The sequence below is a fragment of the Empidonax traillii genome, unplaced genomic scaffold, assembly GCF_003031625.1.
Source record: "Empidonax traillii isolate 1590-97213 ecotype Southwest subspecies unplaced genomic scaffold, ASM303162v1 scaffold461:size861717, whole genome shotgun sequence".
Classification (NCBI taxonomy): domain Eukaryota; kingdom Metazoa; phylum Chordata; class Aves; order Passeriformes; family Tyrannidae; genus Empidonax; species Empidonax traillii.
The window spans coordinates 169,836-191,434 of NW_020955654.1; the positions used below are offsets into that span (position 1 = coordinate 169,836).

General features: G+C 59.3%; 6 protein-coding genes across 10 annotated transcripts in view; 3 read left to right on the plus strand and 3 right to left on the minus strand.

The window, feature by feature from the left end:
- The window catches only part of CPSF7 (cleavage and polyadenylation specific factor 7), an 8,080-nt gene extending 384 nt beyond the window's left edge, over nucleotides 1–7,696 (plus strand). Inside the window, exons 1-10 of one of the 4 annotated variants that reach the window (XM_027895548.1) lie at nucleotides 537–572; nucleotides 2,853–2,954; nucleotides 3,203–3,421; nucleotides 3,880–3,983; nucleotides 4,242–4,387; nucleotides 5,451–5,856; nucleotides 5,947–6,068; nucleotides 6,146–6,311; nucleotides 6,434–6,603; nucleotides 6,678–7,696. In XM_027895548.1, the coding sequence (XP_027751349.1) occupies nucleotides 3,230–3,421; nucleotides 3,880–3,983; nucleotides 4,242–4,387; nucleotides 5,451–5,856; nucleotides 5,947–6,068; nucleotides 6,146–6,311; nucleotides 6,434–6,602 (1,305 nt within the window). In that variant the 5' untranslated portion in view covers nucleotides 537–572; nucleotides 2,853–2,954; nucleotides 3,203–3,229 and the 3' untranslated portion in view covers nucleotide 6,603; nucleotides 6,678–7,696. Of the gene's footprint in view, nucleotides 1–272; nucleotides 573–2,852; nucleotides 2,955–3,202; nucleotides 3,422–3,879; nucleotides 3,984–4,241; nucleotides 4,388–5,450; nucleotides 5,857–5,946; nucleotides 6,069–6,145; nucleotides 6,312–6,433; nucleotides 6,608–6,677 lie in introns of those variants that run through there. The other 3 variants (XM_027895545.1, XM_027895546.1, XM_027895547.1) reach the window with 3 other exon arrangements.
- A 161-nt stretch (nucleotides 7,697–7,857) lies between these two features.
- On the minus strand, nucleotides 7,858–9,457 carry TMEM216 (transmembrane protein 216). The gene is made up of 5 exons (XM_027895569.1): nucleotides 9,356–9,457; nucleotides 9,111–9,212; nucleotides 8,939–9,031; nucleotides 8,356–8,557; nucleotides 7,858–8,268 (listed from the first exon to the last, which is right to left on the minus strand). Exons 1-5 carry the CDS (start codon nucleotides 9,366–9,368, stop codon nucleotides 8,253–8,255), a joined length of 426 nt encoding a protein of 141 aa, XP_027751370.1. The 5' UTR covers nucleotides 9,369–9,457; the 3' UTR covers nucleotides 7,858–8,252.
- A 269-nt stretch (nucleotides 9,458–9,726) lies between these two features.
- On the minus strand, nucleotides 9,727–12,813 carry TMEM138 (transmembrane protein 138). The gene is made up of 5 exons (XM_027895566.1): nucleotides 12,734–12,813; nucleotides 11,434–11,656; nucleotides 11,187–11,358; nucleotides 10,132–10,207; nucleotides 9,727–10,044 (listed from the first exon to the last, which is right to left on the minus strand). The coding sequence occupies exons 2-5, from the start codon at nucleotides 11,559–11,561 to the stop codon at nucleotides 9,932–9,934; spliced, it is 489 nt and encodes a 162-aa protein (XP_027751367.1). The 5' UTR covers nucleotides 11,562–11,656; nucleotides 12,734–12,813; the 3' UTR covers nucleotides 9,727–9,931.
- On the plus strand, nucleotides 12,781–15,317 carry LOC114063350 (cytochrome b ascorbate-dependent protein 3). The gene is made up of 6 exons (XM_027895559.1): nucleotides 12,781–12,950; nucleotides 13,889–14,094; nucleotides 14,158–14,366; nucleotides 14,443–14,597; nucleotides 14,730–14,886; nucleotides 14,984–15,317. Exons 1-6 carry the CDS (start codon nucleotides 12,907–12,909, stop codon nucleotides 15,005–15,007), a joined length of 795 nt encoding a protein of 264 aa, XP_027751360.1. The 5' UTR covers nucleotides 12,781–12,906; the 3' UTR covers nucleotides 15,008–15,317.
- A 428-nt stretch (nucleotides 15,318–15,745) lies between these two features.
- TKFC (triokinase and FMN cyclase) lies at nucleotides 15,746–20,442 on the minus strand. 2 transcript variants are annotated; one of them, XR_003572549.1, is made up of 18 exons: nucleotides 20,338–20,442; nucleotides 20,081–20,270; nucleotides 19,892–20,002; nucleotides 19,542–19,723; nucleotides 19,383–19,461; nucleotides 18,892–18,981; nucleotides 18,744–18,778; nucleotides 18,563–18,647; nucleotides 18,402–18,491; nucleotides 18,204–18,320; nucleotides 17,760–17,879; nucleotides 17,553–17,690; nucleotides 16,889–16,995; nucleotides 16,714–16,817; nucleotides 16,608–16,641; nucleotides 16,403–16,492; nucleotides 16,081–16,314; nucleotides 15,746–15,797 (listed from the first exon to the last, which is right to left on the minus strand). XR_003572549.1 is itself a non-coding variant. In XM_027895542.1 (17 exons), exons 1-17 carry the CDS (start codon nucleotides 20,341–20,343, stop codon nucleotides 16,144–16,146), a joined length of 1,749 nt encoding a protein of 582 aa, XP_027751343.1. In that variant the 5' UTR covers nucleotides 20,344–20,442; the 3' UTR covers nucleotides 15,975–16,143. The 2 variants fall into 2 exon arrangements, 1 of the variants encoding a protein (XP_027751343.1); XM_027895542.1 differs by lacking the exon at nucleotides 15,746–15,797 and having other exon boundaries at nucleotides 15,975–16,314.
- A 773-nt stretch (nucleotides 20,443–21,215) lies between these two features.
- Nucleotides 21,216–21,599, plus strand: part of DDB1 (damage specific DNA binding protein 1) — a 12,985-nt gene continuing 12,601 nt past the window's right edge. The window contains exon 1 of the mRNA XM_027895533.1: nucleotides 21,216–21,377. Coding sequence (XP_027751334.1) covers nucleotides 21,317–21,377 — 61 coding nt within the window. The 5' untranslated portion in view covers nucleotides 21,216–21,316. The remainder of the gene's footprint in view (nucleotides 21,378–21,599) is intronic.

Consider the following 21,599-nt stretch of genomic DNA (forward strand, 5'->3'; position numbering starts at 1 on the left):
CAAGGGGTTTTGGGGAACAGAGGGAATATGGGGGGACAGAGGGTGATTTGGGGTAAGAGGAATTTCAGGGGGACACAGGGATTTGGGGCAACGAGAGGATTTGGGGGAGACAGGGAATTTGGAGGGAAAAAAGAGATTTAGGGGGAAAGAAGGAATTCGAGGGGGACACCAGGATTTGGGGGGAAGAGGGAATTGGGGAGTAAGAAGGGATTTGGGGGCAAAGTGGGGATTTGGAGGGACACAGGGATTTGGGGGACAAAGGGGATTTGAGGGGGAAGAGTTTGGGGAGACACAGGGATTCAGTGGGAAAAGGGGATTTGGGTTGATACAGGGATTTGGAGGAAAGGTGGAATTTTGGGGATTTAGGGGAGAAATGGGGAATTTGTAGGGACACATCCAACACATTCCCAAGGCCTCGCTGACTCAACCCCCCGGCCCCCCTTTTCCCAGAGCACCTTCCGTGTCCCGGCTCCATCCCGGTCCCAGCCCGGGCTTCCACTTTTCCCGCCTCTGGAAATATGTCCGAGGGAGTGGATCTGATTGACATCTACGCCGACGAGGAATTCACCCAGGTGAGGGTCGGGATCGGGATCCGCCCTCCCTGCTTTTGGGAAAGAACTCCCAGTGTCTTCCAGCTCAGCCAAGGTGTGGCTGGGAAAGGGCTGGGATCATTCCCAAATCCCGGTGGTTGAGATTAAAGGGTTTCCCTGTGGGTCACGGAATGTTTGGGATTTAGGGGTTTAGCTGCATCCCAGGAAAATTGAGGAATCCTGGCTGGAAGGGGCACTTCCAGGGAATTACACAGCGAAGGGGTGCAGAGGGATGAATCCATGGGATCACTCATCCTGTCCCATCCTAGGGGGGTCTGGGATTCACAGGAGGGAATGGGTGTTGGCGATGCAGCTCCTAGGGGTTTCTTGGATCTGGGAGAGCCAAGTGTGAAGTGAGAAGGTGGAAGATGGGAAACTGCCATGGAAAACCTGTGGAAGGAAGTTGGCAAAAGGAGAAGCCACGGGAAGTGGAAGGGAAACAGCTGGATTAAGGAATCGCCATGGAGAGAGGAATTCCTGGGAGATCCTGAATGGATGAAGAGGAGCTTGTTCTGCTTATTGTGTGAGAATATCCATGGATTAGACCTTCAGGAAAACCAGGAAACCGTGTCCATGACCTTGGAGCCCAGGGGGCTTCCAGGTGCTTTCCAGCCTCCTGGGAAAAAGCAGGAGTTGCCCAAGTAATGGGAATGCCACCAAAAAAAGGGAGTTGTCCGTGCTCCCTGGAGTTCCCAACTTCCAAGCACCTCTCCAGCATCATTCCTGGAAAACTCCTGGAATAAATCAGGTTCTCAGTGTATTGAATTACCTTGCACTGGGACTGAATGGCTGCGGATTAGGAATGGCCTCAATTTGTGTGTTTTTATGAAATTTGCATTGGAAAAAAGGTATGCCTGGAGTTGGGAGAGCTGGAAAACTGCAGGAATGAGGGTGGAAAGTGGAAAAGTGGGAGAATCCATGGCTGGAGTTGACGTGGGAATGTTTTCTGAGGAGCTCGGAGGGTCTGGGGTGGTTTTAGTGAAATCTTTGGGATCTCTGGGAATAAGGAAGTGAAGTGGGTAGGAGGAGGATGGGAGCAAGCTAGGATAAACAGGATTTAACTGGGAATTTTGGGAACAATACACCAAAGGGCCTTGATTAACCAAGAGGATCCTCAAAGCTGGAATGATGATCCATGCCAACAGCTCTGGCACCTCGCTCCCTTCGGGACGTGTGGGAGCAGGAAACCCAGAGTGAATCCATATTGTGGTGTCCCTGTGGCATTCCAGGGATGCCAGTGTAATTCGAAATCCTACTAACAGTGCCCACAGGGCTTTATCCCTGTGCACCTGGATTGGGAGCCGGAAGATCCCAATAAACTCCCAAGCTGAGGCATCCTCCACGTATCCTTAGGGATTCCAAGTGATTCCTCCTCCTTCCTATTTTTGCTCTCCACTTTCTGAAACTTCCAGGCAGGAACCTTCCAGCCTTGGGCTGTGTCCAAAGGCTCCTAGTGGAGGTAGGAACGTGGGAATGGGAATAACTAAACACTTGAGCTTTCTTGGGAATGAGCACAAAACTCCAGCTCCCTTTTCAGCTCCTGCTTTTTGTCAGCTCTGTGGGAAGAGCCGGATGCAAAGGTTCAGGAAGAGGGAAAACAGTTGGATTTTAGGATTTCCATGATCCCTGTCCTGAGGATCCTTCTCCCTCTTGCTCCCAGCGGGATGTTTGCAATTCCCTGACTCTCAGTGTGGGTTTATCCACCTCACACCATTTCCAGTGGAAAACATTATCTATCCAAACTGCCTGGAATTCAAAATTTGGGAGCAGAACCTCTGGTTTTTATCGGACACCAGCCCTGTGCCTCGATCCCATGGGATGGATTCTCCCAAAGGGATTGAGGGGGTGTGCAGCTCCCAAGCTGGAATTTCGGGAAGCATGAGCTGCGAAGGAGGGAGAGGCTCATCCCTGGAGGGCGCTTGGTTTCCTTGCCCTCCAAAGTGGGAATTTCTTCCTGGTGGTTTCCAGGAGCAGCAACTTGGGTCTTGTCCTGTTTGGGAAAGCTGAAATCCAAGTGGGCTGGTCCTTGGAATGTGCCTGAGCTCAGTGGGGGGTTTGGGATATTGGGAAGAAATTCTTCCCTGTGAGGGCGGTGAGGCCCTGGAATTGATTTTCCAGGGAAGCTGTGGCTGCCCCATCCCTGGAAGTGTCCAAGGCCAGCTTGGAAAAGGGCTTGGAACAACCTGGAATAGTGGAAGATGGATGAGATAGTCCTTAAAGTCCCAAACCATTCCAGGATTCTGATTCTAACTTCTGCTTCAGCCCCAAAATCCAAGTGGCCTCGTCTCCATATCCCCCAGGATTTACACATCCTTCCCAAAGGATTTAAGCTCAGCCATCCCTGGGAGCTCCCATTAGGGGAAGGTGGGAGGTAGGGGTGGGAATGGATGATCCTTAAGGATCCTACTCTATTCCCATCCAAACCATTCCAGGATTCCATGATTCCATGAAAGCGGAGCCCATGTTTTTGGGATTGCCCAGGTGAGGGGCAGCCGTAATTCCCAACCGTGCACAGACTCAAACTGAGCGATTTGGGCGGGAATTGGGACAGCCCGTTTGGAAAGGGGGAGAGGAGGCTTCCTGAGCCTTTTTCAAAGATGCTTTCCCGGCAGGACGCGGAGTTCAGTAATGCTGACCAGATGGACCTGTACGACGACGTGCTGACGGTCAACTCCCAGCCTCAGGAGAAGCGTTCCGGAGGCTCGGAAGCGCTGCCGGAGCTGCGGTCAGAGCCGTCTCCCAAGCCCAACAGCAAACCCCCGGCCATCCTCTACACCTACAGCGGGCTTCGCAACAAGAGGGCCGCCGTCTATGTCGGGAGCTTCTCGTGGGTGAGGCCACGGAGGATCCGGAAAACCCTCCCAGGGAATTTGGGATTCTGGGCGAAACTCCCCCCACCCCAAGAAGCTGTCGGGATCTTTTGGCCTTGTGATCCTGAGGGAAAAGGGATTTGTAGCCCTGAGAGCTCCAGAGAAACCCCTGAGGGGCTGCAGGGCTTTTTTGGGGGGGGTTCTCAGCTCTTTGGGGGGGCTCCAGGGTTTTTTAGGGGAGTGCCCCTCCATTGGTGGGACCTTTGGGAGCTGCTCCCAAATCCCCTTTTTCCACAGGGAGAATTTTGGGATGGCTCCGGCTTGCCCAGAGAACGGGGAGAGCTCTGATACCCATTCCCAGGGCTTTTTCCAGAGCTGAGGAGGATTTTAAGCTCCCTGAGGGACTCTGGGGGTGACGTTCCCGGTGCGGGGCAGGGGACACTGGGGATGGACAGGCATCCCATTCCCTGTTCCTTCAGTGGACGACAGACCAGCAGCTGATCCAGACCATCCGCTCCGTCGGAGTCTACGACGTGGTGGAGCTGAAATTTGCGGAAAACCGAGCCAATGGCCAATCCAAGGGGTGAGAGCAGGCGGGATTGGGGTGGGAGCGGGGCCAGCCGGCACCTCCCTTGGTTTGGGGAGGGGTGAGGGTGCTTTTCCACCCTGGCACAGGGGATGCACCCAGAGACTCCCAAAGTGAATGGAAAAGGGAGGAGGGAGCATGGAACACCAGGATGGGATCAGGAATGGGGTTCTGCAGGCTCTGTTGGGGGGGTGGGATTTGGGAAGGGGGTCCCTCACCTCAAGCAGGGGGTGAACCTCCCTCTGTCCCACGCAGGTACGCAGAGGTGGTGGTGGCCTCCGAGAACTCGGTGCACAAACTCCTGGAGCTCCTTCCCGGGAAGATCCTGAATGGAGACAAGGTGGAGGTGAGGTTGGCCACCCGGCAGAACCTGTCCCAGTTCGAGGCCCAGGCTCGCAAACGTGAGTGCGGCGTTGGAACGGCGTGGGCGGGGGGATCCACAGCGCACACAGCCCCCCAAATTCCCCCCCGGATCAGCTGCCAGGCCCAGCGAGCCCTCGGGATGGGGGGAAAAGCAGGAGTGCGTGGGGGTTGTTTTTCCCGTTCCTCAGCCGGATTAGCTCCTGACCCGAGTCTTTATGATCCCCTTTTAGGTGCTCCCACACTGCGAAGATCCCTCGTAGCCTCCTTCTCCTCCTCTCCAAACTGAATGGGCTTAAGCTCTTCAGGCTCTGGGCATAGCTAAGACCCTCCATATCTATTAGTAGCTCCAATCTGGATCTGCTCCAGAGTTTTTCCATCCCTGCGGAGGTAAGGTGCCCAACACTGGAGGAATATTCCAGCTGGGACCTGGCCGTATGGCAATAGGTGGTCCTGGCCTCACTCCGCAGTGATGCGACGGGATCCGCAGGGATTGTCCTGGCAGGAGTGTCCAAGGAGGTCTTTGTAGGTCCCATGGCATGTTTGGTACAAGGAAAACCCCTCTTCCTTGTCCCTGGAGTTCTAGTGGAGCAGGGGGTGATCCCTGAGAGTTCCAGGTGCCCCCAGGGCACAGCAGAGCTTCCATGGATCCTTTGGGAGCTGTGGCTCCCTGAAACCCCTCCTTTCTTATCCTCAAAGCCTCTTTGGGTAGAGCAAGGCTTCTTCTCCCTCTTGGAATGCCAAGTTTTCCTTCCTCTGGCAGCAGTTCCAATGCTGTCAGTTCTCACCCTGTGCTCCTCCGTGCTTGGGCCTTCCAAAATCCACATGTGGATCAGGCTTTCTGGGTGTTTGGGAATCTTCCCCCGCTCCTTGTGGCTTTTGGCTCCTGTCCCTGCGTCCTCCCTGTCCCCCAGGGCACCGTGTGGGTTCTTGGAGAGCTCTTGGAAAAATCCATGGAAGCAGACGCTACATTCGGCCGGCTGGATCTTTTCCCTGGGCACCTCCAGCTCTCTGGGGGTGGGAGGCAGAGGAGGAGCAGGAGCTCTCCGAGAGCTGGAGACTCTTCAGCTGGAATTCACAGCTCTTGCCCCGTCCCGATCGCAGGTGTGCCTCCGCGGGCCCACTCCCGGGATTCTGTGGACGCCTTGGACGGCCGGGCGACGCCGACGGACAGCGCACTGCCCCCTTCCCGCATGGAAAAGCCCCCCTCGGTCCTGCCCTTTTTCAGCCGCCCCCCCGCGCTGCCCCTCATGGGGCTGCCCCCCCCTCCCATGCCCCCTCCGCCCCCCCTGTCCTCTGCTTTTGGGGTCCCTCCACCTCCTCCCGGAATTCCCTACCAGCACCTCCTGCCCCCACCGCCCCGGCTGCCCCCTCCCCTGGCCGTGCCCCCTCCGGGGGCTGTTCCCCCCGCCCTGCACCTCAATCCTGCCTTCTTCCCGCCTCCCACCGCTGCGCTGGGACCCCCTCCGGATACCTACGGCAAGGCCATGGCTCCCTACAACCACAGCAGGTGAGCCGGGGAGTGGGAAGTTCGGTGGGGGAGGATAGGGGTGGGATGCTCCCAGAGGCTTTGGGTGTCCTGCTAATCCCAGAATTCCAGCAGCCGGGAGCTGGGCCCGCCACCCCCAGCTGTGAGCGAGGGGGAGTTTGAGGAGATCATGAACCGCAACCGCGCCATTTCCAGCAGCGCCATTTCCAAGGCCGTGTCTGGTGCCAGCGCAGGTAATTCCCTCCTCCTTCCCAAACCCCGTGCCGGGATGGATTCCTGCTCTTGATCCCTTGGCTCCCGGCTTTCCCAGGCGACTACAGCAACGCCATCGAGACGCTGCTCACGGCCATCGCTGTCATCAAACAGTCGCGCGTGGCTGGGGACGAGCGCTGCCGTGTCCTGCTCTCCTCCCTCAAGGATTGCCTGCACGGAATAGAGGCCAAATCCTACAGCAGCAGCTCCAGCAGCGGCTCCAGGTATCCCTGTGGATCCCACCTAACCGCATCCTCCCTCTGGATCTGGAGATCCAGCCCAGCGGGGCCCAGGGGACGCTCCCAGCAGGTGAGTGACTAAAAGGTCCCTCTTTGTCTTTCCCAAGGAAAAGGCACCGATCCCGGGAGCGCTCGCCCAGCCGGTCCCGCGAGAGCAGCCGGAGGCACCGGGATCTGCTCCACAGTGATGAGCGGCACGAGGATTATTTCCCAGAGCGGAGCCGGGAGCACGAGCGGCACCGGGACAGGGACAGAGACAGGGACCGGCACCACTGAGGCAGGTCGGGCCCTCGGAGCCGCAGGGGGGAGGGACAAGGGGTCTCTGACCTCACCTCCCCTCTCTCCCCATAGGAATTCTACAGGAAGCGGTTTTTAATGGACTCATATCATATCCCCTCACCTCGACACCCCGAGGCCGCTCCGCCCCATCCCGGCCCTCTCCCAGCCATTCCCAGCCCTCTCCCAGCACCTCGTGGCCTTGGGAATCCCCCCCACCAACGCTGCTGCTGCTGCTGCTGCTGCTGCTTCCCGGGGCCATCCCACTCCACTCCGTGGACACTCGGACCCAAAGAGAAATGGTGCTTTTATTTCATGGAGGGAGGTTTGTGAGCCCTTCCCAATCCAGGGGGGAGAACGGAGGGGATGGAGCCCTCCCGATCCTGGGATCAGAAGCCACATGGCGGCCTCTGGATTGCCTGGGGACACTCCTGTCCCTGTTGCTTATGGTGGGACACTGTGCCACACTCCTCCTTTTCCACCCTCACCCTCCAGGAGTTGGGAAAAGAGGGGCTGGAGCTGGGCCGGGGGTCACTCCCTTCTCTATCCTGACATTCCCCACAGCAGCATTCTCACCTGAACGGCAGCTCCGGCCTCTCCTGCAGCGCCTTCCTTGTTTTAGAGGAAGCGGAGGAGGCAGGGCAGGCTGCGATTCCCTCGTGTTCCCTCCTGATCCCTCGGGATCCCTGAGCAGGAGAGGGAGAGCCTAGGAGGGTTGGGATGAGCCAGGACACGCTGGTGACTTCCAGGGCTGGAATCACCCCTGGAGCTATTCCCGGGCGGGAAAACCCAGGCTCTGGGAAGTCTTTTTAAGTTGAATTCGTCCCAAAATCAGGAATAATCCCCCCCAATTTCCCAAGCCCCACAAGGTGGGAGCACTCGGCAGGAGAGGTCCGGGTTTTTTTTACTTAACACCACAGATTTTTAGTTTCTTTCCGATAGTGGAGGGGGGAAAAATTCCCTCAAAATGGCAGAGCAAATCCCTGGAAGCCCTGGCAAGGAGCTGCTCCCCTCCTGCTCGCAGTGATTAGATTTGTCTTTGGATAGGTTGGAAAAATTGTGTAATAAACTCGATGACGTTGTCAAGTCTTTTACACAGCGCTCCTGTCACATTTCTGCTGTGGGATTTGGGATAATGAGGGAATGGGAGGGATTTGGGGAGCTTTTAGTGCCTGGTTTGCATCACATCATCCTCTGAGGGGCCCTTGTGTTTCCCAAGGCAGCTTGGAGCACTCCCACACTCCCAGGCACCAGGTAAAAATAAATATTTATTGGAAAATAGCAAATTATTCCGGAAGAGCGTAGAAATAAAATAAGGATTCTTCGTACCTTGAGCTGGCACAAACTCGGAGGGGGTGAGTCCGCGTGGGAGCAGGTCCCTGGCACATGCTGCAGGTGAGGTGGGAAGTGGGAAAAGCAGGAGGGATGTGTCCATGTGGGAGTGGGAGAAGTGGGAGGGAGGATGAGTCCAGATGGGAGCAGAAAAGGTGGAAAGGATGTATCCAGGTGGAAGCAGGAAAGGTGGGAGGGATGAGTCCAGGTGAAATGAGATGTGGAAAAAGTGGAATCCCTCCCTTTCCTGGGGTTGGGAAGTGGAGCTGGCACCGGTGACACTTCCCTGTGTCCCTGGGCCGTGTCCCCGCCGTGGCCTCAGTAGGGATCCGCACTATGGAAAAAAACAAAGAGGGATGTGTCAGCTCCAAACCAACCTGTAAAACTCCCACGGCGCGTCCCCAGTCCCGGGATGCGGCACCTGGAGAAGGAGAGCAGCGCCAGGAGGCCCAGGAGCAGCTCGAGGCCGTAGAAGAGGAGCAGGATGGCGCTCAGGAAGAATTCCAGGCGCAGGGAATAGGTCTGGAGCAGCAGGTAGTAGCCGGCCAGCGCCGCCGCCGGCACCGTGAGCGCCAGGCTGAGCGACAGCGGCACCTTCCGCCGGCACAGGTTCCCCTTGGAGCCTGCAGGATAAACGGGATCACTAACACCTCCCGCTACTCCAGGTTGCTCCAATGTGGCTGTGAGAACTTCCAGGGATGGGGCAGCCGCAGCTTCCCTGGGAAATTCATTCTGGTGCCTCGCTGTCCTCACAGGGAAGAATTTCTTCCCAGTATCCAGTTTAAACTAGGACATGGAATCCTGGAATGCTTTGGGTTGGAAAGGACGTTATATTCATTTCATTCCCACTCCCTGCCGTGGGCAGGGAGGGACACTTTCCACCAGCCCAGGTTGCTCCAAGCCCCCTCCAGCATGTCCTGGAGCATCCAGGGCTGGATTTCGGGGTTATCCCAGGACTCCGCACTCCCCGTGGAGCCTCTGGAATTTCGGAGGAGAGAACTCACCGAAGAAGATCCGCGTGGCCTCAGTGCCGAGGTAGAGCAGGAGCAGCACCACGTCCAGCACCAGGTTGGAGACGGGATAGGGCAGGAGCAGCACTGCGGGAACAGCCGCGCGGGAATCACATCCCTGCCCGTCCCGCCGGGCTCGGGAAGGGGGCCGGAGCGGGGGGCTCACCCTTGTACACGAACACGAACGCCTCCAGGAGGAAATAAGTGGCGCTGTACCAGCCGTTGAGGAAAAGCAGGATTTGCAGCGGCACCGAGGAGCGATGGCGGCCTGAGGGGACATGGGGCGGCCGTGAGGGAGGGACGCGCGGGAGGGAGCGGGTGGGGGCTGCGAGCCCTTGTAGCGCCTTGGCCGCCCCCCAGCACCGATCCCACCCCCGGTTCCCCCCGATATCCCGCTTTTCCCGCACCTACCCCTGGGCGCCATCTTCCATCTCCATGGGAACCGCCGCCGCCACGCCCGCCCGTCAGGGGGCGCCGAGCGCAACGCCGGGGCCGCTCTACCCGCCCGTCTCGATGGTCTCGCAGAGCGGAGCCCGCGCGCCGCCGCTCTACCTGCGCGTCTCTATGCTAGGAGGACTGACCGGCAGGGACCGGGGTTCGGGTTCCCCGCCCTCCCAAATCCTACGATCCACTGGGATGAGAATCCCACGCTGCAAAAGTGGGAATAACCCCGTTTGGTGGCTGCAAGCGCAGCGCTGACCAGGATCCAGTGAAGGTCAGGCTGTGGGGATGGCAGATGTGACACCAGGGGGTCTATGGAGAGAGAAAGACCCAGGAGGCACTGGAAAACACATCCCATTTATTCCTTTACAGTTCCCAAAAATATTCTAGCCCCAACCGAGGCTGTGGTGCCAGGATGGACTTTCCTGCAGGCACACCCCACAAGCCTCCCACTGACTCCCAGCATCCAGGAGGAAGAGGAGGAAGGACAAGCCAGGACCGATCCCAATGAAGCACAGGGTGACTCCAGAGGATTCCAGGGATCCATCAGCCACGGAAGTGGGCAAATTCCTGGCGGAGCCAGAGGGAATCCTGGTAGAAGAGGGGGTCTCCCAGGTGCACAGCTGTCCGCTTGTAGAAGTAGCAGTAAAGCACGGCCGCTGCAGGAATTTGGGGAGATTCAAGGCTTGGGATTTGGGCCCGAAGCGTGTGGGATCCCCCTCAGCCCCGATCCCGGGAATTCTTACCCAGCCTCTGGAAAACAAAGAGGGTCTGGAGGCCTTCGGTCCAGATGAAGCGGCTGGAGTCGCGCCAGCGCAGGTTCTGAGGGGATGGAAAAATGGGGAATAACCAACCCCTGGAGCAGTTTGGGGAGCCCCCATCCCAAAGGTTCTGAGGGGGACAGAGAACTGGGAATAACCCCTGGAGCAGTTCAGGGGAGCCCCCATTCCAGAGATTCTGAAGGGCATAGAGGGATGGGAATAAACCCTGGAGAAAGTTTGGGGGAGCCCCATCCCAAAGGTTCTGAGGGGGATGGAGGCACATGCAGCTCGGAATAACCCCTGGAGTGGTTTGGGAAGCCCCTCATTCTGAAAGTTAAGCAGCTCAAGGGATTTAGGCCTGGAGCCAGGCCCTATTCCGGCTTCAGACCTGCAGATCCCTGCAAATCCCTGAAAATCCCCTTCCCAGCCAACCAGTGCCGGAGCGGCCGCCCTGGCACAGGATGGCTCCCAGCCCTCCCAAAACATCCCCTGTGCCTTGCAGCTGGAATAGACCCTTGGGAAAAGAGTGGTCCAGGGGATGGGAGGGGTGCAGGATCTGCTCTGTTGGGAAGGGACCAGGGAGGAATTTGTTTGGGAAAGCAGAAAGCACTGCCAGGAGAGAACCAGGAGCCCACACAGGGCAGGCCCATGTGTAGGGATTAATCCCTGGGAAAAGAGGAGCTGCTGGAATAAGCTTTCCCTTGGGAAAGAGCATTTTCTGACAAGTTATTCCCTTAGGGAATGGGCGGGGATGGGCTGGCACAGGAAAGGACCCTTTCAGCCTGATTCCGATACTGGGATCATAGAAGGGGACACCAAACAGTCACTGTGGGGGACTTGCAGCTGCTGGACTTTTCCTGGGGAAGAAATGATTTCTGACAGGTTATTCCTTAAGGAATGGGCTGGGAATGGGCTGTGATGGGGCTGACAGAAAGGGACACCAAACTGTCCTTGTGGGGGAAGATGTTGAGAGAGGGCCGAGGGGGAGCCCTCCTGGGCTAATCCCTCAGGAGAATCCAGCTGTTCCCAGCCCACCCTACCATGATCCAGACGTGGAAGGAGATGCTGAGCGCCAGGTAGGCAGCAGAGAGCAGGATGGTTCCCTTGAACTTATGGAAGAGCAGGCTGACCAATCCCGCCTGGAACACGAAGGTGTTGAAGAACATGAGGAAAACGATGATGACGTTGAAGAGGATGGCGATGTCCTGGATGCTGCCGGGAAAACGGGAATCGGGGCGTTTGGGATCTCCAGGATGTTCCACCTTCCCCCCCATTCCTGGCACTCACATGAAGAGGACGAGCTGCACGGCCGGAGCCGTCCGGAGCAGCTCTGAGAAGGAATTCACGAACAGGTCGTAGGAAAGCAGCAGGAACTGCAGGAACAGCACCAGGCTGTAGTTGCTGGGCTGGAGCATCCTCCTTTCCCAGGCCTTGGAGCGCTCAGCCCCGGCATTCCCGACGGATCATGGCGCTAGGGGGGCTAGGCAGGGCTGCTTCTGACATCCCACACCTGGAGAAGGGGAGCGGGGATTGTTTGGCACATGGGATGGATCCTAGGGGCTCTCCTGAAATCCAGGACCTGGAGAGGGGGCTTAGGGATTGTGGGATGGATCCTGGGGGCTTTCCCAATATCCAGGACCTGGAGGGGGCACAGGGATTGTTTGGCAGCTGGGGTGGATCCCGGAAAACCAGGAAAACCCACCAAGCTGTGTCCCCCTCCCGCTTCAAATCCATCCCAAATCTCCACATGAGGAAATCCAGGGATGAGGGAGCCATGCAATAATCCCAGGGAGCAGTGTCCAGGCAGGTTATTCCCGGCTCCATGGGCAGTGCCAGGCAGGACACGCTCCAGGAACAAGTTTGGGCATGTCCCACTCCGGGCAGAGGACAGGGGTGAGGATACAGCCAGGAATTTGGGAACACAGGAGCAGGTACAGCACTCCTGGGACATGGATCCCATGGGAACAGCCCCCCTGGGATCATCTTGGCTGGAGAAGGGAGTGAGGGAGTGTGGGAAATTGAGGATCCTCCATGTCCTGGAAGGAGAGGGGTGGGATGGGGAATTCATTCCCTGAGGGGGAGACCCGGGGATGAAAATGTGGGGGAAAGGGTGAAAAGGGAGAAAAAGGACTGGAAATAGGGGAAAGGGTTGGAAATGGGGGAGAAGAAGAGCAAGAACTGAACATGGCGGCAGGAAAGGGATGGAAAGGAGGAAGAGTGGTTGGAAATGAGGGGAAAAGGGTTGAACGTGGGGAAAAGGAGGCTGAAAAACGTCTGGATATGGGAGTGGAACTGGCTGGAAATGAGGGGGAAAGGGTTGAACATGGGAAAAAAGGACTGGAAGTGGAAGGAAGGGCTGCATACGAAGGAGAAAAAGGCTGGATATGGGAATTAAGGGGGTCATCCCCCCCCTCCCCCACAGACACCCCCCCACCATTCCGGGGCACTCGCCTCCCCCTTTCCTCCCACCGGCTCCCCGCCCGCGGGGTCGCCCCTCGGTGCTCCTAACCCCTCCCCTCGGGTTCCGAGTGTCCCGTCCAGGGGGTCCCGGGTGGTCCCCGCCATGTCCCCCGCCCCGGGCGCTGACCCGCAGCCGCCATCTTGGTCTCCATGGCAACAGCCGGCGGGGCCCGGAAGAGACGCCGGAAGTGTCGCCCAGAGCACCCGCTCGGGGCCGCTCTGGCCGCCCCTCTCGTTGGCGGCGCGTTGGGGAAGACGGGGGGACCATAGAGATGAGCGGGCAGAGAGGCGCCCGCCAAGATGGCGACGCCCAGTGACGAGGAGGGGGTGGCGGTGGGGCCCAGGTACGGCCCCGGGGGAGGGGGGACCGGGGGCGGCTCCGGGATCTGGGAGGGGCCGAGGGGCCTCCTGGCCTGGGGTTGGGGGGGTTTCAGAACCAGGGCCTGTGTTCCCAGGATTTTGGGGAGCCGTGAGATCCCGTCTCCCAGGTTTTGGGGACCCGCGAGTCCCTGTGTCCCCAGGTTTGGGGCCCCACGTGCCCACCCCTTTCCGCCCCAATGCCCCGTGGGGCGGCTGATTTTGGGAGGCTGGGACTTTCCCCACCCCCGGAGGGGCCAGAAATAGCCCTTTGTGGGGGAACATGCAAATAACATGCAAATCAAATGCAAATGAGGCTCCTGCCAATCACCCCCTGCGAGGAGGAACACGGGGACAAGTGACCTCGAGAGCTCCTCGCTGTCATTCCCTGGGAATTCGGCTCTGCACATCCTGCTCCATCCCTGGATCTGTGCCAGTCCAGGGAGCAGCTGGACCCTCAACACCCCCTCGAGATTCACCAGTTCCCCTTCCCGTGGCTCCGACCGCGGGGGGTTTGGGAGCGCGGTCGGAGCCGTCCCCAGGTGCCACCACTGACCCCCTGGATCCGTGCCTGACCTCCTTCCCAACCCAGGCAGCAGCTGGGCCTGCTCACCCCTTCAGGGTTCCCAGTTCCCCTTTCCGTGGCTCCTCTTTTGGGGGTGTCCATCCATCCATCCCTGACCTCCTTCCCAGGTCTGGGAAGCAGCTGGGGCACAGCCACCAACCCTGGCTGGGAAGCAGCTCCATCCCTGTCACCTTTCCTGGGCTGGGAAGCAGCAGCATCCTTGTCATCCTTCCCAGTCCAGGCACCCCCCCTCCTTGGTTCCCTGTGCCCCTCCACCCTCTCAGGGTTCCCAGTTCCCCTTTCTGTGGCTCCTCCCCAGAGCAGCTCCAGACCCTGAGCCGGCTTCTCGCTCGTCCCCAGGTACCACCAGCGCTCCGTGGCCATGCTGGACATTTCCTTCCCACCTTTCTGTGCCTTCCTGGGATCCCTGGGCTTGCTCTGCGTGGCCCTGGTGAGCGCCTGGTGCCAGCACTGGCGAGGGGGCTTTTCCCTGGATGGCGGATCCCGGACATTCAACTGGCACCCGGTGCTGATGGTGACAGGATTGGTGGTCCTCTACGGAGCAGGTAAGCACAGGGAGCGCCAGGAATCTCGGCATGGCCCCTTCCTGACCTTTTTTCCCCTCACAGCTGCTCTGGTTTACCGCATTCCCAACACCTGGAGCGGCCCCAAGCTTCCCTGGAAACTGCTGCACGGCGGCCTGGCTTTGGGAGCCTTCGTCCTCACTGTGCTGGGCTTGGCAGCCGTGTTCTGCTTCCATAATTCCAACGGGACGCCCAACATGTACTCCCTGCACAGCTGGATGGGACTGGGAACCGTCCTGCTCTTCTCCTGCCAGGTAGGAGCATCCCCCAGATCCCCCAAACTCTCCGTGGCATCCTGCACTTTCCTGTCCTCACTGCGTTTTCCCGCAGTGGGCGGCAGGATTTGGAGCGTTCCTGCTTCCCTGGGCTCCCACCTGGCTCCGGCAGCTCTACAAGCCCATCCATGTTTTCTTTGGCTCCACCATCCTCATGTTGTCCGTGGCTTCCTGTGTGTCAGGAATCAACGAGAAGCTTTTCTTCAGCCTGTGAGTGCTGGGATGGGGGGAACTGAGGAGAGCCCTCGCAGGAATTGGGAGACTCAGGGTGGGATTTTGGCTGGATTAGGGAAAGGTTGGACACATCCAGAACATTCCCAGCCCCGCTTTTTCCCCCCCCAGGAAAAACGGGACCACGCAGTACAAGCTCCTTCCCACCGAGGCCGTGTTTGCCAACACTTTGGGAATCCTGATCCTGCTTTTTGGGGTGCTGGTGGTAGGTGCCCTAGCCAGGCCCAGCTGGAAGCGCCCGGATTCCAACTCCCTGGATTCCCGCCAGGTACCAGGAACACACTGGGTGGGTTTGGGAAGCAGAATTTTGGGAGCATAGCCCCAGGGGTGGGGAAGGATCCAGGCTGATCCCTGTCTTCCCACAGCCCCTGCTCTCCGCCGAGCGCTGATCCCAAAGGATCTCTCAGCACTTCTAAGGTGTTTCCTGCACCCTTGCCATCCCAAGGATTTCCCAGCGCTCCCAGGGTGTATCCTGTATCCTCATGCCTCCAGGTGCCAGATCCTGTCTGGATTTCCAGCTGTGCCAAACCCCAGCCCTTCCCGGTGCCATCCTGCAGCTGCCAGAGCCTTGTCAGGACAAAGAGGAACATCTGTGTTATTCCCATGTGTCACTCCCACCCCAGGGGATCTGGCTCAGCAGGACAGGGATGGAGCCACTCAGGGCCCTCAGGGCCATGGAATAAAACAATGGCTTCTGCAGGAATCCTGCACTCAAATCCAGGGGGATAAGTGGAGCCAGGGTGGGACTGGTGGGAGCAGTGGGATCTCAGGAGCAGGTCCTGGTCAAGCCAAGCTGTGCCTTCCAAGGGCTCCTCTGCTCCCCAGGAACATGGGATAGATACCCATGGTCACCCTACAGGATTTGGGGTCATACTGTGCCCCATCCCAGCTTCTCCTTTCCCAGGATCCCTCTGGCCTCCGTGGCCAGAGCCATGTGAGCCCTGTGCTTCCCCCTCCGCACCCCAGAGTGGGGTTTCCTTCCTCCCTCACTGTCACGCGATCCCTCTTCCCATCCCCCTTCCCAGCCTGGAGCAGCAGAGGGACACAGGGGGCTACTGAGGGACATGTCCCTGTCCCGTGGGGAGGACACAGTGGGCTTTTGGAGGCCACCGAGGTTTTTTGGGATACACATCCCTGTCACCATGGGGGACACAGAAGGTTACTGGGGGACATGTCTCCAAAGATGTTTTGGGATACATGTTCTCTGTCACCACATGGGGGACACGGGTTCTTTGGGATCCACATCCCTGTCGCTGGGGGGGGGGCACAGAGGGTTACTGGGAAACACGGCTCCAAAGGTTTATTGGGATACACGTCCTCATCACTATGAGGGGACACACAGAGGTCTTTTGGGATACACGTCCCTGTGACCAAGAAGGGACAAAGATTTAGTGGGGGACACAGAGATTTTTTGGGATCCACATCCCTGTCAGTGTGAGGGGACACTGGGGGACTGGTCTCCTAAGGTTTATTGGGATCCACATCCCTGTAGCTATAGGGAGACAGGGAGGGTTTTTGGGAAACACTAATGGGGGGTGGCCAGGGAGTCCTGCAGCGCCCCCAGCACAGCCCTCAGCACAGCAGCCACGGCCACGGCCCCAGGATCGGGATGCTCCAGCCGGGATGAGTGGATGTAACTGGCTCTTCCCGCCCCGGCCTCCATGAGCTTGGTGGCCTCCGCCGCCACCTCGGCGCTCTGCCAGGGAAAACCGGGATGTTTTCTGGGATAACAGCCAGGATTCCCATTCTGTTCTCCCACCATCCCAGCTCCGGGCTCTCCGTACCTGCACTGCGGCCTCCAGCACCTGGAGTGGGTCAGCCCCAGGAATGCGCAGGGAATGCAGAGCCTTTGCGGCTGCACACAGCGAATCCAGCTGGGAAAAACAGGAACAGGGCTGGGAGCCAGTGCTGAGGCCAGGGTGGAACCCCCCGGCACCCCCTGGAATTTCCCCTTGGCTCCTGGGTATCTCACGGGATTCTGGAACTCACCATCGTCCGGTCTCCTGGCGCGGCTCCTCCATACCTGTGTTGGATGCAGGGAAATTAGGATTGGGATTCCTGGGGGGACTGGGATCCCACAGCCCCTGGCACTGACCTTTGCATGGCGTCGATCCCAGAATCCATGGCATCAGCCCACGCCGCGGGATCGCTCCGGCCGTGCAGGCTCCGGGCGGCCGCCGTCAGGAAGAGCCCATAGAGCTTTGGGAATACGGTCACCCCCACCCTGGGAACACTTCCAGGTGTCCCCCCGCATTCCTATTCCCACTCACCACTCCGGAGGAGCCTCCCATCTTTTCCAGCAGCAGGTCGGCCAGGCAGGAGAAGAGCTGGGATGGGGTGGCCGGAGGCAGCCAGGAGCGCATCCATTCCCGGATGGCTGCAGGAATGGAGGGAAGAGTGGGATGGGGGGTGGTCCTGGGCTCCCGTGGGGATCCCTGTCCCTCGTGGGGACAAGCAGGAACGCCATGAGGAAGCTGCCACTGGATGAAGAGACATTCCAGGCCTGTGGCTCCCAGGGTGTTGAAGGGGCACCTTGAGGGTCCCAAATCCCACAGATGGATGTCCCAGGGAAACCCCACTCCTGGGATAAGCAGGGACACTCCCAATTCCATGGGGCAGCTGCCTCTGGAAGCAGTGCCAGGGATACAGTTCCCTGTGGAAACTCTGTTCCCTAGGACGGGGCACTTCAGGGATCCAAATCCCAAGAGAGGAAGCCCCCACTCCTGGGACAAGCAGGGACAACCCCCAATTCCATGGGGAAGCTGTCACTGGATACAGAGGCATTCCAGAGGCAATGGGGATGCTGTTCCCTAGGAAGGGGCACCTCAGGGTTCCCAAATCCCAAGAAGGGACATCCCGGTGAACTCCCCACTCCTGGGCGGTGCCAGCTAAGACACCCTCTCCACGCAATTCCCTGGATATTCCCACACCCACCGTGGGCCGCCCGGGCGTGCGTGTGACCGCAATCCCCATCTCCTGCTGCCCGATCCAGCTGGTTGAGCTTATCCTGGATATCCAGCAAAGTGCTGCACACCCGCTCCAGGACCTGCTCCACCTGCGCCACTCCAGGCCCTGCAGAATGAGACGTTCCTGAGGGAAAGCCAGGCATGGGAGGGGTGACAAGGGATTTCAGCTCCCAACCTGTGCCGGTCTCATCTGTCGGCTTCCCTCGAACATCCATCGGCGCTGGAATCTCCTCTCTCCGGGTGGTCACCTGTCCCGTGGGAATGTTGGGCCAAGCCATGGCCGTGGTCTTGGCATCTGGAAAAGCCAGAGGTGATGGTGGCTCAGGATCCTGCTGGATCCTTGCTGGCAGATCCAGCAGCCAGGAATTCTGCTCCCAGGCATCTTGTGTCCATCACACAGAACCTGGAAACCCCTGTGTCCCCATTCCAGGTGCATCCAGCAGCCAGGAATTCCACTCCCAGACATCCCACTGACCTTGTGTCTGTCACCCAGCTGTGTCCCCTTTCCAGGCATGTCCAGCAGCCAGGAATTCTGCTCCCAGGCATTTCATGTCCCGTCACCCAGCACCTGCCAACTCCTGTGTGCCCATCCCAGGCCACATTCCTGCCAGGAACTCACCGATCAGGCGCAGCAGCTCCTCATCCACCACCATAAGGGTGAGGGAGACTCCGGCCATTTCCAGGGCCGTCATGAAGCATCCCACCAAGGCCCGGGCGATGTGGATCCCTCGGCTCTCTGCGGGATCCGGGAGCCAGGGGAGGTCATTCCAGAAGCTCCAGAGCCAGGGAATGGGATCCCAAGAAACTCCACACTCACCCAATCTGCTCACGGCAGCTCCAGCCACGATTCCCAGCTCCAGGCAGGATAATCCACCCAGATTGTTCACCATGAGCACCACGGAGCATCCTGAGGGATGACGGGTGGGATGAGACCAGAATCAGGGATCTGGGGGGCAGGAGGGATCCAGGGGAGCTCACCAGGGGTCAGGGATATGTGGGAAGCGTTGGATGGATCCGTCATGTGTTTCAGCATCGTCTCCACGGCCTCATCCGCCGGAAGCACCTGGAAGGGACACAGAAGGTGGGAAGAGCGGAGTGGGGGGATGTGGGAATGCGGGGAGATCTGGGAATAGGGAGGACACAGCAGGATCCCCCTCACCTTCATCCTGCGCACTCCGGCCTCTCCATGGATCCCTATGGACACGGGACCAAGTCACATCCCACACTTCCCACAGGGAACAGGGAATCTCAGCCCCCCCAGGGATCTGGGAGGGATCCAGAATGGGATCCAGGGAGCCCTTCCTCACCCAGCCCCAGCTCCATCTCATCCTCAGCCAGCTGGAATGAGGGCTTGGATCCTGGGATGCTGCAGGGAGACAGGCTGAGACCCAGGGTACCTGCACGGGATGGAATGTGCAAAATGTTCCCCAAACCTGCAGGGACTTGGGAAAGGGGCTGGGGGGAAGCTGATTTTCCAGGAGGAATGGGGACAATGGGGCTGACTTTCCAGGAAGTGATGGGGATGATTTTCTAGAAGGAATGGAGGGAATGGGGCTGGTTTCCCAGGAGAGAATGGGGCTAATTTTCCAGGAGGGATGGGGAGAATGGGGCTGATTTTCCAGGAGAGAATGGAGCTGATCTTCCAGGAGAGAATGGGGCTAATTTTCCAGGACGGAATAGGGAAAATGGGGGCTGATTTTCCAGAAGCGATAGGGGGAATGGTGCTGATTTACTGGGAGGGATGGGTTGGAGTGACACAGAACAGCATTCCTATGGGATAAAGGATCCCACAACGCACCCAAGGCTTTGGAAGCTGTCGTCACTTTCTCCACAATCTCATCCAAACCCGCTCCCGCCTCTGCCAACGCTCCCGCCACCTGCCAAGGACAATGTCGGATGAGCGACCCTGAAAATTCCCAGAATTCCCAAAATGCCTATACGGGAGCCCAGGCAGGACCTTATGGATGAGGACAGTGCCGCAGATCCCGCGTCTCCCGGCTTTTCCCGGCGTGGCAAAGGCACAGTCATCTCCCACCACCACCATCCGCACGTCAGCCCCTTCGGAGCGCGCCCGCTCCAGGGCCATCCCAAAATTCAGCCGGTCCCCAGTGTAGTTCTTCACAATCAGGAGGATCCCAGCTGTGGGGATGGCATGGGAAAAACGGGAGTGACCCGGAGACAACAGGGACAACATAGACAGAATGGGAATGACACGGAGAGAACAGGAATGATGCAGGGTGAAAGCGAAGGAGAGCGCAGGGATTTCCGGGCAGGAATCCCAGAGCTGCATCCCGGTGTATTCCTGACCTGCTCCGGCCTGTGCGAGCACCCGGATGGCTGCCAGGACACTGCCCACGGACGGGGATGTGAACACGGCTCCGGCCACCACTCCGGTCAGCATTCCCTTCCCAATGTATCCTGCGGAGTGGGATTGGGAGCTCGGCACTGTCTCCGTGTCGGGGGGGGCTCCGGGAAGTGGGAATTGCGGGGTCTCACCTGCGTGGGCCGGCTCGTGACCGGAGCCCCCTCCGGACAGCAGGGCCACACGGCCACGCACAGCCACAAGGTCATCCCGCAGGATCACCCGGTGGCCCTGCAGGAGCCGGAGCCCGGGATTGCAGGACACCAGCCCAGCCAGGGCATCGTCGGCACAGCCGGACACCGAGTTCACCAGCTTTTTGGGAGTCTGGGGGAACAAAGCACGGTAAGTAGAGGAAAAAGGGGGATTGGTGTCCCCCCTGTCCTGGCCTCACCTCCATGGGAGCAGAGGATCCTGTGCAGCGCTTGGATGCGGGGCTGGAATCTGTTGGGAAAGAGGGCAAGGTCCAGGCTGGACATGGGGGAGGTCCTGGCACAGGGACAGTGGGAAGGGAATGGGGCGGGACGTGGAGTCTGGTGGGAATGGGGGGCTGGGCTTTTCCCAAATGGAGACTCCCTGTCAAGAAGGGATCCCATTTTTGGGAATGGGGATCAGGATGGAACAACCCCCCCCCCCAAACAGCGACCATCCCCAAGCAGGGATCCCCTTTTTTGGGATGGGGGATGAGAAGGAGACCACCCTCATATACGGACCTCCTTTTGGGATGGGGGATTGGGATGGGACCCTTCCCCAAAAAAGAGACCTCCCCAAACAGAGATTCCCTTTTTTGGGATGGGGGAGATGAGGTTGGGACAACGCCCAAACAGGGATCCCCTTTTGGGATGGGGAGGAAAAGAATGGGGCCATCCCCCAAAAAAGAGGGGGCCCTTTTTGAGATGGGGGGGCCATCCCCCAAAAAACAGGGGCCCCTTTTTGAGATGGGGGCAAGATCCCCCCCGGGATATGGGTGGGATCAGGGTGGGATACAGGTGGGAACATCCTCTCCCCAGCAGGGTTTTGGAGCCCCCCGAGCACGGGGGAAGAGCAGGGACGGGTCCGCACCGCCTTCCCCGCGGGAAGGGCCGGGATGCCCGGGAATTCCGCGGCTTTCCTGAGGTGCCCCGCACGCGCCCCGCACCGCACCGCACCTGCGCGCGCCGCGGTCCTCCAGCCGCGCCTCTCGTCTGCTCCGCGCGGTCCTCCCAGAGAGCAAGAGCGGCCCCGTCTCATCTGCTCCTCCCCGACCTTCCCAGCGGGCCAGAGCGGCCGGGCGAAGTTATTTCCGCCGGAAGCGGCGGCGGAGAGGCCGCGCTCCCGGTTCCCTCCTCGTTCCTCCCGCGGCCCCCCCCCGGGACCTCCCGGGACCCCCAAACATGTCCTACAACTATGTGGTGACGGCGCAGAAGCCGACGGCCGTCAATGGCTGCGTCACCGGTACCGCGCGGCGGCGGCTGCGGGGACACCTCCCGGTTTCGGGGGGTTCGGTAGCGGAGGGGGTTTGGGGGTCCCTGGGCGGGGCGTTTTGGCGTCTCTGGCGGGGGTTTGGAGGCTCGGGGGGGTGGTTGGGGTACGAGGGACTTTGGGGCGTCCCGGAGGGGATTTGGTTACAGAGGGGTTTGGGCTCCTGCGTGGGTTTGGGGGACAGGAGGGGCTTGG